The sequence below is a fragment of the Aquila chrysaetos genome, chromosome 12, assembly GCF_900496995.4.
Source record: "Aquila chrysaetos chrysaetos chromosome 12, bAquChr1.4, whole genome shotgun sequence".
NCBI lineage: Eukaryota > Metazoa > Chordata > Aves > Accipitriformes > Accipitridae > Aquila > Aquila chrysaetos.
The window spans coordinates 23,560,395-23,573,922 of NC_044015.1; the positions used below are offsets into that span (position 1 = coordinate 23,560,395).

At 39.0% G+C, this 13,528-nt stretch overlaps 1 protein-coding gene across 7 annotated transcripts in view; it reads left to right on the forward strand.

Annotated features, from left to right (window-relative positions):
* Positions 1-13,470, forward strand: part of ABCA4 (ATP binding cassette subfamily A member 4) — an 86,827-nt gene extending 73,357 nt beyond the window's left edge. For 6 of the 7 annotated variants that reach the window (XM_030032591.1, XM_030032593.1, XM_030032590.2 and 3 more), the window contains 13 exons: positions 524-639; positions 2,352-2,499; positions 3,953-4,076; positions 4,822-4,951; positions 5,857-5,977; positions 6,830-6,892; positions 7,004-7,110; positions 8,112-8,253; positions 8,831-8,965; positions 10,439-10,542; positions 10,630-10,722; positions 11,065-11,314; positions 12,257-13,470. In XM_030032591.1, coding sequence (XP_029888451.1) covers positions 524-639; positions 2,352-2,499; positions 3,953-4,076; positions 4,822-4,951; positions 5,857-5,977; positions 6,830-6,892; positions 7,004-7,110; positions 8,112-8,253; positions 8,831-8,965; positions 10,439-10,542; positions 10,630-10,722; positions 11,065-11,314; positions 12,257-12,379 — 1,656 coding nt within the window. In that variant the 3' untranslated portion in view covers positions 12,380-13,470. The remainder of the gene's footprint in view (positions 1-523; positions 640-2,351; positions 2,500-3,952; positions 4,077-4,821; positions 4,952-5,856; positions 5,978-6,829; positions 6,893-7,003; positions 7,111-8,111; positions 8,254-8,830; positions 8,966-10,438; positions 10,543-10,629; positions 10,723-11,064; positions 11,315-12,256) is intronic. The other variant, XM_030032592.1, reaches the window with a different exon arrangement.
* Positions 13,471-13,528: the final 58 nt, after the last annotated feature.

Here is a 13,528-nt window from a genome sequence, read left to right on the forward strand (position 1 = left end):
TATTGGTGTTAGCAGTTCTGTGAAATGCCATCTTCCATTCTGCATGGGGACCTCTGTGCATTGCACTAGACTAGCGCTACTAATACTGAACAGAAAAATTGAGAAGAGCAGTGGCCAAGCATACTCACTTTAGCCTCCTCCCAGGAATGTGGCTCAAACAACTAGCTTTTTCCCTCCTACACAGCCTTTGCATCACCAGAAACTGCACTTCTCTTGCATATACCCAGCCTCTTTCTGTGGGCAACCTGCCAGCAGGACCATGAAATAATTGGCTCCCAAACCATAATCTAAGACACAACAATATATGTTGTATTTTTGATGAATGATCTGATAAAAGATGTCTCAGAAAAATGTCGAGTGCTGCCAGGGACCCACTGATCCAAAAGCTTGAGTGTGACTAGTCTAGCTCATAAATTCCAGTGTTCCTCAATACAAAATCCTTTTGGAATAATGTGTAGGATCTGGATATGTTTGCAGACCTTCTCGGGTCTTACACACTGATCTTCACCCTGTGATGTGGCAGGTGAATTATGCACTGAGTGCTGGAATGGTTGTGGTTATATTCGCTGGATTCAACAAGAAAGCATACACTTCTCCAACTAATCTCCCTGTGCTTGTTGCCTTGCTGCTTCTGTATGGGTGAGTGTTCAAGGTTATTCCTGCATGTGGGGCCCTGTATTTCACATGGAAATGATTTCATGTTATTGAGCCCAGTACTTAGTGAAATCCAGCTTTAAAGAATAAAACTGAGTGGATACAATACAGGTTAGAACTGGATTCTGTCCCCGCTCCAGGATATTTACACACTCTGGCCACATGCTGTAAAAGAAATTTTTTTTGTCACTGCCTTACATTTTTAAGCATTAAATGTGATCCTTACAGGAAAGTATATTTGTTTGCTTTGCTGCTTTCTGATATGTATATTGTGTAGGAATTTAGTGGTTGTTCATTTGCCACATTGACAGCCAATACTAAAATATCTTTCAGCATTTAACCCGAGGGCAAAGAGCACTGAGTCTTCAATACTTTTTTTAACTTCAAATGAGCATTTGTGTTGGCAAAATAGCATTTTATAAGGCTGACTGAAAGTCACTTTCATTTAACTAGTGATCATATATTTTTATCTATAAAATCATATTCCTGATAGCCCTGCAGCTGATGTAGTCTAGGCAAAATGATTGACCAGATCTATTTCTCGAGTTAAAAAGTGAAATGAAGCTTTTCACATCCTCCTATGTATATCACAATTAAGCCTAAGAGGGAACAGTTCTTTTCTGGGCAGACTACCTTTAATTTTCCGAAGTTTTTGTGTTCTTTGAATGAAAATCCTGAGAAAATGCAAAGCATTATCATCAGTTAATTTCTGTAAAATACCCAGTGTTAAAAAATGCTATCAGAATGTTCATTTGTTTTAATTTTTTATTATATATTTTTAAAGTGCAATAGTGGTATCTTTAATAAGTTGTCTGTGGCTCTGTATTTTTTTTTTAAATAAGGTAATTCATGGCTGTGTAGATGGACATTTAAAATGTCTTTGCATATTTTAAAGTATCTACCAACATGAAATTTTCTGAAAAAATATGATCATGTGGCAGTCACTTCAATGATAATTTCATAATTTGCAACTCAAAATAAAAAAACAGAAAGAAATGTAAATTCATAGAATCTTACACTAGCCCTTGTGTCCAGCTGCAGTCACAATGGGAAACAGGATGATTCTTTCTGACCGTGTGTGTATTGTCCTGTTAAGCAATTCAGGTGGTTGTTACAGAATTCTTTCTAGTCAGATTGATTGTTGCTAAACATTGTAAATTTATTCCAGAGGAATACTCCTCTTAGGCTGCTGAATGTGCATTTGCTATGTCCCAGAAATCATGGCACAGGAAGCTCCAAATTAGGAGTAAAAAAAAAAACTATGGTAGAGGAGTTAGAAAAGAATATAAAGATTTACAGAGTTCCTGATTTCTTTGGACAGTTCCAAAGGCTGAGGAGTATCTAGAAAAGCAGTACATTGTATTTGCTTTATCTAACATTTCTTTGTCTCTCCCTTCTGGTGTACAATCCAGTGAGATGTGCAAGGATACCTGTGGTGATAATAACCTTGCTAGCATTAAGTTTTCTCAATTTTAGCCATTTCTATTGCCCTGCATTTTAACAGCAAAAAAGACTAAGCAGAAAAAACTTTTTATCTAGTAACCAAGGAAAGAATACTGTAGTGGCATCTCTGGTTGGTTACACCATTTCATTATACTTGGGATTAGAAGAAAGCTCAACTTTGTGTTTTCATTAGGGCAACTGACATGAGAATACTGAGAAGCTGTTATCATAGTTTTTCTATCTTTTGCATGCAGATGGGCAGTAATTCCCATGATGTACCCTGCCTCTTCCTTCTTCAGTGTCCCTAGCACTGCTTATGTTGCCTTGTCTTGTATTAACCTCTTCGTGGGGCTCAACAGCAGTGCCATTACATTCATCCTGGAGTTATTTGAAAATAACCCGGTAAGTAATGTTTTTGTTGTCACCTGGTTTTAAAGAGCTGTGCAAAGGGTGTCTGAGCATAACCATCTCTAACAGTAACTGTCTTTCTCTACCTTGCCATTTTTTCTGGCAGTAAATGAGTGGGTAACTTGCTGAGTAACTGCAGGGACAGGCGGGCAGAATAACCCAGAGAAGCAACTCAAGGCAACTGATACCTTGGGGTACACACACAAGGAATGACATGGAGTGTTTTTCATCCCTATGAGCAAACTTCTGTACACTTTCACAATTGGGAAGGAGGGGACACGGCACTTAGTGCTTGCTTCTGCAGCTTGGATTGTACAGGAAGATGAAGATGGTAGAAAATCACGCAGTCACTACTAAGTAAGGAAAGACACTTACTCCTGCTAGTTATTGCGTTAGAGGAGATGTTCTGCTTATAGTAGCATTTTGAGAATTGCCCAAAAATGGTTTAACACTACCAGAAAGGTGACAGAAAGTACAAGAATTAGACAGAATACAGTGAGTGCCAAAATTAGTTCTTAGAAAGGCAAAGGCAGTTGATAAAACACTGTTGGCTTGTATGCACTACTGCTACCACCTCTACAGTTGCTGATACCCTGGGCACTGAGACTGATACCCTTTCTACATCTGACAGCAATCCAAGTAGCTGTCATTACTGATAGTGCATTTTCAAACACCATGTGCTGATCAAGCATTGTTGTTTGCCAGGAAGGAGAAACAGACCTTGATTAAGTTCATGGTTTCAAGGGCCAACTTTACAATACTTTCTGTCCCTGGTGTTCCTGCATTCTCAGCCATGCTTCTTGATAGCACACGGTTCAATCTAGTGCCATTCAGTCTGTGGGACAGCAGGACAGTATTGTTACCTTTGAGAATATGTCTCTGTTGTAGACACCGTATCTCCAGAGGGAAAATTGCCCTTCTCTGGATGCAGTGTTGGCACAGCTAGACTGCTACTGGCACTTAATGCTGTTTTGGGTATCTCCACATTGCACCAAAGTCTACTGTATAGTTATGCCCAGACAGTGGTACTTTTCAATATTGTGGCAGCCCTGATTATGGAAATATTCCAGCTATAAATAAAGATGTTACGACAGAAAAATGCCATTCTTTCTTGTTGCTCACAGTTGCTGTTTATAATAGCTGACACCAGAATTGCATGTTACCTCTGCTACATAGAGAAATACTTCATTACAAATATTAATTTCTCTCCCCTTTGACAGTTTTTCACAAGCACCTTGTCTGGTACAGTGTATGCCAGCATTCTGCTGTGCTGTGTTTTAGATTGCAGATGCTTTGGATGTAACTTGGTAAACAATCTGTTTTCTCTGTTGTAAGAACAAAGAACACAGTTTCTCTGACATGACAAAGAACTTTTCACACATGTTGCTATGTTTTCTTAAAGAAGTCTGGTTTCAACTGCTTATTGTGTTGTTTCTGTTTCTTATAGTCTTTGCTGAAGTTTAATAAAACCTTGAAAAATGTGCTGATTGTCTTCCCACATTTTTGCCTGGGCCGTGGACTCATTGACTTGGCAATGAACCAAGCTGTGACTGAAGTATATGCCAGGTTTGGTAAGTAAAGCCAATAAGCAACAAGTTATATCACATGTCCTGACCTTGGATGAGATGATTGGAAGTGTTGTCTTGGAAAATTAGTGGCTATTTCTGAAATTCTCCCCTTTCACATCATCAGGTGGATGAGGAGTATGAAAGTTCAACATCTCTGAAGAAATCACAGCTTCTGATACAGCTGCCAGAACTATACGGCCCAACCAGCAGTCTGTATTGGAAATGAACCCATTTGTTCAGTGCCATACCCTGGCATCTTTTTATCATTTGTTCTGAAGTCCTTAGATCATTACAGGAGGATATATTATTTCATTTCATTTTAATACTTCGGCAGCCCTCATGTTAATGCTTAAAGTGGCTGATGTTCTTCAAATGTATCCCGTTGGGATATGGCTGTCTTTGATATCAGACAACTTATTAAAATAATAGTCATATAGCAGAACTAATCTGTTTTTATTCAGAAAATGTATGTCTTTCACATAATCCATGCATATTTCATGGTATGATATCCAAACTAGTGATATTCAGAGAGGTTATATTCATTTTTACTCCCATGCAGCAGCTGAGCTTGGAGCTTGTTTTCTTAAGAACCTTTGTAAGGCACTGGAAAATGAACACATTGCCTGATCATGATCAAATAAAGTAGAGAGTTTCATCCTAAACCATTATCATTATGCCTTTTGTTCTGAGGAGCAGTGGGTTTTTTCAGCAGTATTTCACCTTGCTTTCTGGTGCTCTTTCTCCAAAGGTGAGGAGCATGTTTCCAATCCTTTTCAGTGGGACTTTGTTGGAAAGAACCTGGTTGCCTTGGCTGTTCAAGGGGTTGCATTCTTCATTCTGAATCTCCTTATGCAGCACCGTTTGTTCTCTACAAGATGGTATGTCTGAAAGCTTGTATTAATGTTCCTTTATTAGCAGGGTGAGTGTCTTTGTTCTTCTCTATGTCACTCTTTTTTCTTTTTCCTTTCTTTTTCTCTGAATTTGTCAGCTTTTTTTTTTTCTGTTTACTTACTTGATTTCATCTTAACTTATTGACATCCTGATTCAAGAAAGCATTTACAAATGTGCATTATCTTAACAGAATTTAAGAATATATTATTAAAGAAATGAGTTTTCTTGAATTAAGACTTTAGTGTAAATTTTTTTAGATTAAGACACTGTAATAGTGAGATTATAAAATTACTTGGAAAGTTTGTAGTGTCATAAGTACTGTCATGAGGTACTAGCCTGACATCCCAAGTCAGGAATTCTAGTCCATGGCACAGGACAGTTGTAGCCTGGACACTATGCAAGCTTCCCCTCTCTGCTTTACAAATGTGGCTCTATCTCAATGAAAGCAACTACCTTCCAGGTGTGAATGGGTCATTCACTTCTGTTCGAGATTGCCTACAAGGGTACTAATTGGTACAATTATAAAAAATACTGTCTTAGAGCGATGTCTACTCAAAAGATCTGTAGAATGACTATCACTCTCTACTGAAGAGCAGCCAAATAGTGAAAGCTGTGGCTGAGGGGCAGGTTATGTCATATCAGTGACTGACAAGGCATGCTCTTTTGAGCAAGCCATTTCCTCCCTTTTTAGTATTTAGAGATTAACTTTCAAAGGTCAGGGATTCTCCCAACAGCAGGAATGCTCCAGCCAATGTCACATTGTGAAGTTTCAATCCCACTGCTTCCACCAGTCACATTTTTGGCAATTGATTAGCCATTGTTTCACACAGTTATTCTAACTGCACCCAGGGCAACTCATTGTTTCTGCAATCAATCTCTTGGGTTTTTCCAGGTTTGCGGAGACAGCCATGTCACCTATTATTGGTGAAGATGAGGACGTTGCAGAAGAAAGAAAAAGAATTATGAATGGAGGGAGCAAAACAGATATCTTAGAATTACAAGAACTGACCAAGGTAGTATTTTGAGAAGAATGAAACAAATGAGTCTAATGTAAATTTATTCTTTCAGAATGTATTTCAGCTGTGCATTCAGATGTTATTGTTTTCAAAATCAACCTTGTGCCTTAGAAAATAGCAAACATCTTAGAAGTCAAGGCTATTTCCTTTGATTAGAAATCAAACCACAGGGAAGTCCAGCAAGGACAGTGCAACCCTCCCTGCTTAAGGTTTGCGGTTTTTTAACCTCACATCATCTGATATGACTGTTACCTATTGAGTGTCCATTTCTACTACTAGTCTTTTCTTCTACAATGCTGTTTTTTCCATAGGTGAGTTTAAATCAAGGTAACCATTTGGTTGCTTTCACACTGAGGGCTATAGTTATTGCTAATTTATCTTCTTTCCAGACACTGAAGGCATCTAAGTTAAGCTATCAGAATGCATGCAGGCTTGAGCTAGAGAAATACAAAGACTACACACATTGCTGGGATCTCATGAATAGAGAACTGGAGTATCATTCTTCAGACTGTCTTGCTGTATTGTTCCACTTTAGTTTGATATGTCAGAGATACTTTGTCCCAGGAAAGCATCAGGTTTGTCTCCTAGTGCTAAAGATATGAAGTAAAAGGCTGCATGCAGAAAAATTGGTATTTTTAGGGGTCATTACAAATTTATTTAATGTGAATAAATGTCTGACTTTGTAGAATGCTTACTCTTTGTTTTTAATTTTTTTATTTATTCCTGTCTTGGTTCTAAAGTTGCCTCGTCCCAATAGCATTAAACTAAAAAAATTCAGAAGATTTTCTTTGCTGCAGATATCTTCAAATAGGAGTTTTCTTTTTGTTTTTGTTTTCCCTGTCAATTTAGATTTATGCAGGTAGGCACAAGCCTGCAGTGGATAGACTCTGTGTTGGCATCCGTCCTGGAGAGGTAGGTTGTTCAATAACACTAGATCACATTCCATGCATCAGTTCAGATTTCATGCCCCTGCTGATTTGCAAGTTGGAAATACTAAAGAATGTGATAAATTTTGTAATTTAGTGCTTTGGTCTTTTGGGAGTGAATGGCGCTGGCAAAACAACAACATTCAAAATGCTGACTGGAGATACTGATGTGACATCTGGAGATGCTGTAGTGGCTGGCAATAGGTAAGTAACTTAAAAAAAAACCTGTGACAGTCCATTTACTGGGGTAGAACTGCCCAGATCATAGTCTCAATGATCCAGCAGCTCTTTTCCAGTTTTATGGCACTGAGAGAGACCACAGCTAACACACACTGGCACTTCATACTTTTAACACTCTGTTGTAAAATCTGTGGGTAAGTTATAGTAATGCTAACACTGGGACAAGGCAATCAGATTGAATGGCAAGAGCTGGCAAACATAAGATAGCCAGTCCAACAGGGTACTTTGATCTGAGCTTTGGGACTTTTCTCTGGCTGTTTCTAGCATCTTTGTTTACACAGTGCTGGCATAATGCCATTAAGTTAATACAGCATGATCTGGTATTTGCTTATGTTAGTTTAGTTCCAGGTTGTGTGTCTTGGTTTGTTAGGTGTAGTTGGGATTTGATTCTTTGTCCGTTGATATGATTTGAACAATAGCTATTTTGTTGCCAGGACATGGTCTGGGGCAATCTGCTCTAGGTGACCCTGCTTGAGCAGGGTGGGTGGACAAGATGCCCTCCAGAGGCCCCTTCCAACCTGAACCATTCTGTGATTCTGTATTTCTCCTGCTCCTACCATCACCACCAAAGTGTTAGCCTTGTGTCTTCCCTGTCTGTTCCCAGTGACCATGCTCTGAAACAAAATTGACTGATTTTTTTCTTCTAGAAATAAACACCTTTTGCAAAAAATAAGATCTGAGTGGCTGTTTGAAGAACTTCTCATTAAGTTAGCCTATACGTAAATGGGAAGATGGGTGAGGGGAAATGGTCTTACACTCCTAATCAGGACTGAGCTGACTTACATGAGAATATATTCCTTGCTATTCTGTACAGACAGGTATTTTAGCAGGATGTTGTATCAGGAAGAATTCATTCTCCTCTTACAAGAGTTGTTGCCCCAGAAAAAAAAAGATTTATTCAAACTGTCCATCTCTGTCTTAAAACTAGTATTATAGGACTAAGATTCTTTTCTTTGTTTCTCCAGTATATTGACCCACATTTCTAATGTCCATCAAAACATGGGATACTGCCCTCAGTTTGATGCCATTGATGACCTACTCACAGGACGAGAACATCTATACTTATATGCACGCCTGCGGGGGGTTCCAGCAGAGGAAATCAAGAGGGTAAAACATTCTTGCTTTTGACTTATACATAGTTACAGTGAATATTTGTGATGATTAACTAGGCTCATAACATGCGAAGGGCCAGAATTTCTAAAGTGGCTTGCCATTCTGTGTGTTGAAGTCCTGGGAATGGTTCCTGTCATTTGGACGGTTAAGTACAAGACTGCACTATCCAATGCAGGTTCTTAGACATTAATGGTACTTGCAAAAATGTGATGTCAACTGTGGAAGGCTAAAGATGCAATTGCTGTGACTCAGAACTGCACTGGTTGCTGTTTTGTTCTTGTCTTTAAAGTTGTTTATGTATAAGGAAGAAAACATGAAGAAGATTCCAGAAGAAAATAATTTAAATTCTTGCACAGATAGGAAGTCTACAGCTGAGGCTGGTTTATGGCTTTCCCTCAAGTAGTTAGAATTCCCCTCATCATCATAAATTTTTTGGCCTCCCCTGCTCCAGTTCTAAAATGAATATGCTAAAACCCAGGGAATTGCCATATCTCTGCCAGAAGAGGGACGTATCAGCAATCCCATCTGTTATGCATTAGCTGCTGTGTGAAAAAGATGGTCTTTCTCATAGGTTGCTGAATGGGGCATCCAGAAGCTGGGGCTTCCTTTGTATGCAGACCACCTGGCTGGTACCTACAGTGGTGGCAACAAGCGCAAGCTCTCCACTGCCATTGCGCTGATAGGCTGCCCGCCACTCGTCTTGCTAGTAAGTGTCATGGTAACATAGCTCTGTGACAGTTCAATATAACATCTCATAAAACTACATGCTAAAGAGGTACAAGGATGTTTATGACAGTCCTTGCAAGCTCCTTTCTGCCCTCAACTTACATCTACTTCAATGTAATTTTGAGTTCTTTAATTTCAGGGATAGACTGGGATGCATAACTATGTTTCCAATGGACCCCAAGTGATTATGAAAGATCTTCAACAAAGAATGGTTTGAGATAAAATCTATAATCCAGACAAATCTGAATTTAAGTCCATGTTTGGTTTCAGTCTACCTTTTCTTGTCAGAGTATAACCACTCATGTAAGAGATGATCTTACGACACATACCTCGCTGTTTTATCCAGCAGAACAGAGGAGGATAGCTACCCTTTTGCAGCCTTTAATATATTTGGAATAAATTATACAAATTGAGACCAAACTATACAAATGCTGAAATGTAGTTCTCATCAAATAGCATAAGTTATCAGATAATTGTGTATCTGAAGGGAAATTCTAAATGCAATTACTACAAAAATTCTGTATTTAGATTATACTGTACCACCTGAGTTTGTAGGCTAAAAAGAAACATTTCAATAACATTTTAATAGCATGACTCCTTGTGCCATTTAATATGCCTTTACATGTATTCTGCCTGTACATATTAAATAGCCAGATAAAATGTTTTCTCATAATTTCTTAAGACAAAATGTTGAATGAAATCTTTTTTTCCAAGATTTTTAAAAATCTTTTGTTACTAACTGGGTTAACTGATTTATGCAGGAGCAGAAAGTTATCTGGTGTAAATCAGGGTGACTTCACTTGCTTCTTGGTTGAGATATGTGTCCTATATGTTTATGTAAGTAAGGTTACTTGGGGAGAGCTCACTCTCCTCTTACACGAGTTGTTGCCCCAGAAAAGGAAGATTTTATCTGAAGTGTCCATCTCTGTCTCACAGCTGGTATTATAGATATAAGATTCTTTTCTTTGTTTCTCTAGTATATTGACCTACATCTCTAATGCTCATCAAAACATGGGAGCCAAACTTGACACAATTTGATGTAACTGCTGCTGCATAGATGTCTTTCTGTTTATTTCTATTTTGGGTCCTAAATGTTTTTATAATGAGATATCACAGATGCTTACATTTTTGATATCTAAGACCCTAGACTGGGAACTGCCTTTGTTGTAATGGTCACTGCATTTCCTTCCCTGTAGCTGTGCCCTACACAGACAGCATTATATTCTTACCTGCAGTTTCTTGTACTTATTTCCTTACTGCTTTGTGCCAAGAAGTGCATTATTAGCCATTCACTCATATGCTTCTCAAGGTGCATGTGCTTTCTCAAGGCACAAATTTTGGTAGGGAAGCAGCTACATGCTAAGGCCCAAACACACAATGACTTGATTCTAAATAGCTTTTCTTTTTCTTATCTGCTTCTCTGACTCTGATGGTCTTATCGTTTGCCTTACAGGATGAACCAACTACTGGCATGGACCCTCAGTCCCGGCGCCTCCTGTGGGACTCTATTGTCAGTGTGCTCAGAGATGGGCGAGCTGTGGTTCTAACCTCACACAGGTAAAAAGAGTTAGAATGCAGAATCCCAGAGTAGCTGAAGTCCATCTGCTGGCTTTTATCTCAAATATCTGTTCTCTGTTTTGAAAGTATGGAAGAATGTGAAGCCCTCTGTACTCGTTTAGCCATCATGGTAAAAGGTACCTTCAAATGTCTGGGCACAATTCAGCAGCTAAAATACAAGTAAGTAGAATATTTTAATGGTGGTGTTTAATGGGAAAACTCAGTGTATGTGACATGTACTGTTCTTAACACAGCAATCCAATCTGAAGAGCTGTTGTTTAAACAGACGCATTTCTGGGTGCAACTCTGTGGTATCCTAGACAATTTGAGCAGATCTCATTTCAACTCTGTTGTGCTACACACCACGTCTGCAGGGCAAATACAGGGCTTCCTACAAAGCTAGATTTTATGCATTATATTTCAGATACTGTTAATGTTTTCATAGTTGCAGAAAATTAATTTCCTTTCTGAATAATGAAACCATCTCTTCATCCAATGCCCAAATCCATATGTGCTCCCCAGGTTTGGAGATGGCTACATTGTCACTCTGAAAATCAAAGCTCCAAAGTCTGGGCTGCCTCCAGATCCTACTCCTGCTGAGCATTTCATACGTATGAACTTCCCAGGGAGTTTACAGAGAGAGAAACATTACAACATGCTGCAGTATCAGATTTGCTCCTCCTCTCTGGCTAAGATTTTTCGGTTAATAATCTCCAATAAGGAAAACTTGCATATTGAAGAATATTCTGTCTCTCAAACAACTTTAGATCAGGTAAGTAAAAAATAAAGCACCCATGAGAAGGACTGTCTGCCAAGAATTAGGCAATGCAATGGGGATGTATCCAAACAACTGAAGGACCAAACTGTTCAGAGTAGAGAATTATCTTGCACCACTTTCTCAGGCAAAATTCCCAGACCCCTCATCAAGGAGGGTGGATCAGGTATGAAATCCGTAACTAATTCCCTGTGTAAATAGGTGCCATTTGAAAGCTCGTAAGGCAGCATTTCCCAGATGACAGAATTCACACAACCCATTCCTTCAGGAGCAACAGTCTGAGAAAGGTCAGCTCTTCAGGATGAGGCTTGCTGAGCTGGGAAATAACGTTTTATTTTAAATAAGAGATTTGGACTGTGTTGTGTCAGAGATACTGTGATATCTAGTTAAATGTTTATATGCGTCTGCCATGCACTTTTATACAGGAGCAATTAGACACACAAAACCTGGAAAGTCCACTGGGACTGTTGGCAACACCCACTTGCTAGAGGGTATTAGTCCCATCTGCCTGCTTTCCTAAGTAGCTGAGGGTGCACATATGCAAAGCTGTGTTTGATAGGAATGCTACAGAGATATTCTCGGCTGCCTTACAGCTTCCTACTAGAATATTCTGTCTCCTCTGTCCCACCACAACCAAACTCACTTATGTTGTGCAAGCCACGGCAAACCTTGCTGAACCCATCTCTTGCTTAACAAAAAATAGAATTTTAGTTGCAAGTAAATGCATCCAAAGGAAGGAAGTTGCAATTAATTTTATCAAAATAAAGAAGGAATTAATGATCCCTCCTGATACACAGTGTCTCAGTTCAGTTCATGTCTATGGATTCCCCTTTCTGTCTCTTCCCTGCAGAGAGGCCAAGAGGATGCAAATGTACAGAGACATTCCACTAATTCATCTCAGTTGATGAGATGGTGATATTTTCTGCTTTCCTCACACAGGTTTTTGTGAACTTTGCTAAACAGCAGATGGAGGATGAGGAAATTCCTTTGCATCCCCGTGCAGCTGGAGCCAGCCGAGAAGCAAAGGTGTCCCCTGCTTTGCATCAGCAGGCAGTTGCATAGACTATTCCTGCAGTCACTAGCGGCTAGCGTGTGCGCAGTGTAAAGATGTGCCATACCAGAGCAGTACAAGGGTAAAACAAAGGTTCCCATGCTCAGTATTATACTGATTTTTTTGCACCTTTCTGAGCACTGTGCTTGCAACAGCAACAGCCCTAGCAACAGCCAACTTCTACTGCTGTACCAAGAACACTACATGCTGAAAGTGTCAAAGGAAAGGCAGGTCCTTGCTATAGAACAAAATCTTTCTCTAACATAAAGTTCATTATAAGATACAAGAAGAGAAGTCTCATTCCTCCTTGTTGACGTGTAAAGAGCATTAAAGACAGTTTCTCTATCTTGTCCTTTCAGGCTGGTAGGTTTTTTTTGTTTAACTCTTACGTCAGCTGCTACCAGTCAGCAGACAGGTCCCAAGGCAGAGAGTATTGCCCAGCTTAGAAGTAGATTCCTGCCATCCTGAGTGCACAGGACTACCAAAGTCAGAATACCAGTGCTGGCTGATGTGTCTAGTGCTGGGAAACTGCTTCATTGTCTCACCAGGCTGCCAGTGAAAACGGACTGTTGTCTCAGCAAGAATGGGAATAATTAATTCAGATCTCAGACTCAGACAAGAAATTTGCTTTAAAAAAAAAAAAGATCTTAATGAAAATGATCTCATACTCATCTTTAAGTTTCTCAAATAGAAGCAGAATGTCAAAACGGAGATTAAAAGAAAAGAGAGTATGTCCAAATCTGCCAGAAGTTTTGTTTTCTCAAACAAAGAAGGAGGAGGCCTGGAAAGATATCTTTGTTACTAAACAAGATAAAATTTTTCTTCTTTCCTGTGACTGGACCTTAAGTGGGTGTAGTGTGAATAGGGTATGTGCTTTCTCTGTGCTCAAAAGGAAAATTTCAACCTGCTTGTACTCCACACTGCACTCAGTGGGAAATCATTTGACATTTAGCTCTTTTTTCTTGTTCATAGTTAAAATAGTGGAAAATAACAATGCTGAAAACAAATTCATAATCATGTATTGCTTCAGTTACCAGATCTAACCATTTCTAAGATATCTTCTCTAAGATATGTCATACAGAAATAAAATCTGGGTCATGTATTTTCGCTTTGTTAGGTTTTTTCTTCAACTGATGTAGATTTTTTTTTTTATATATATA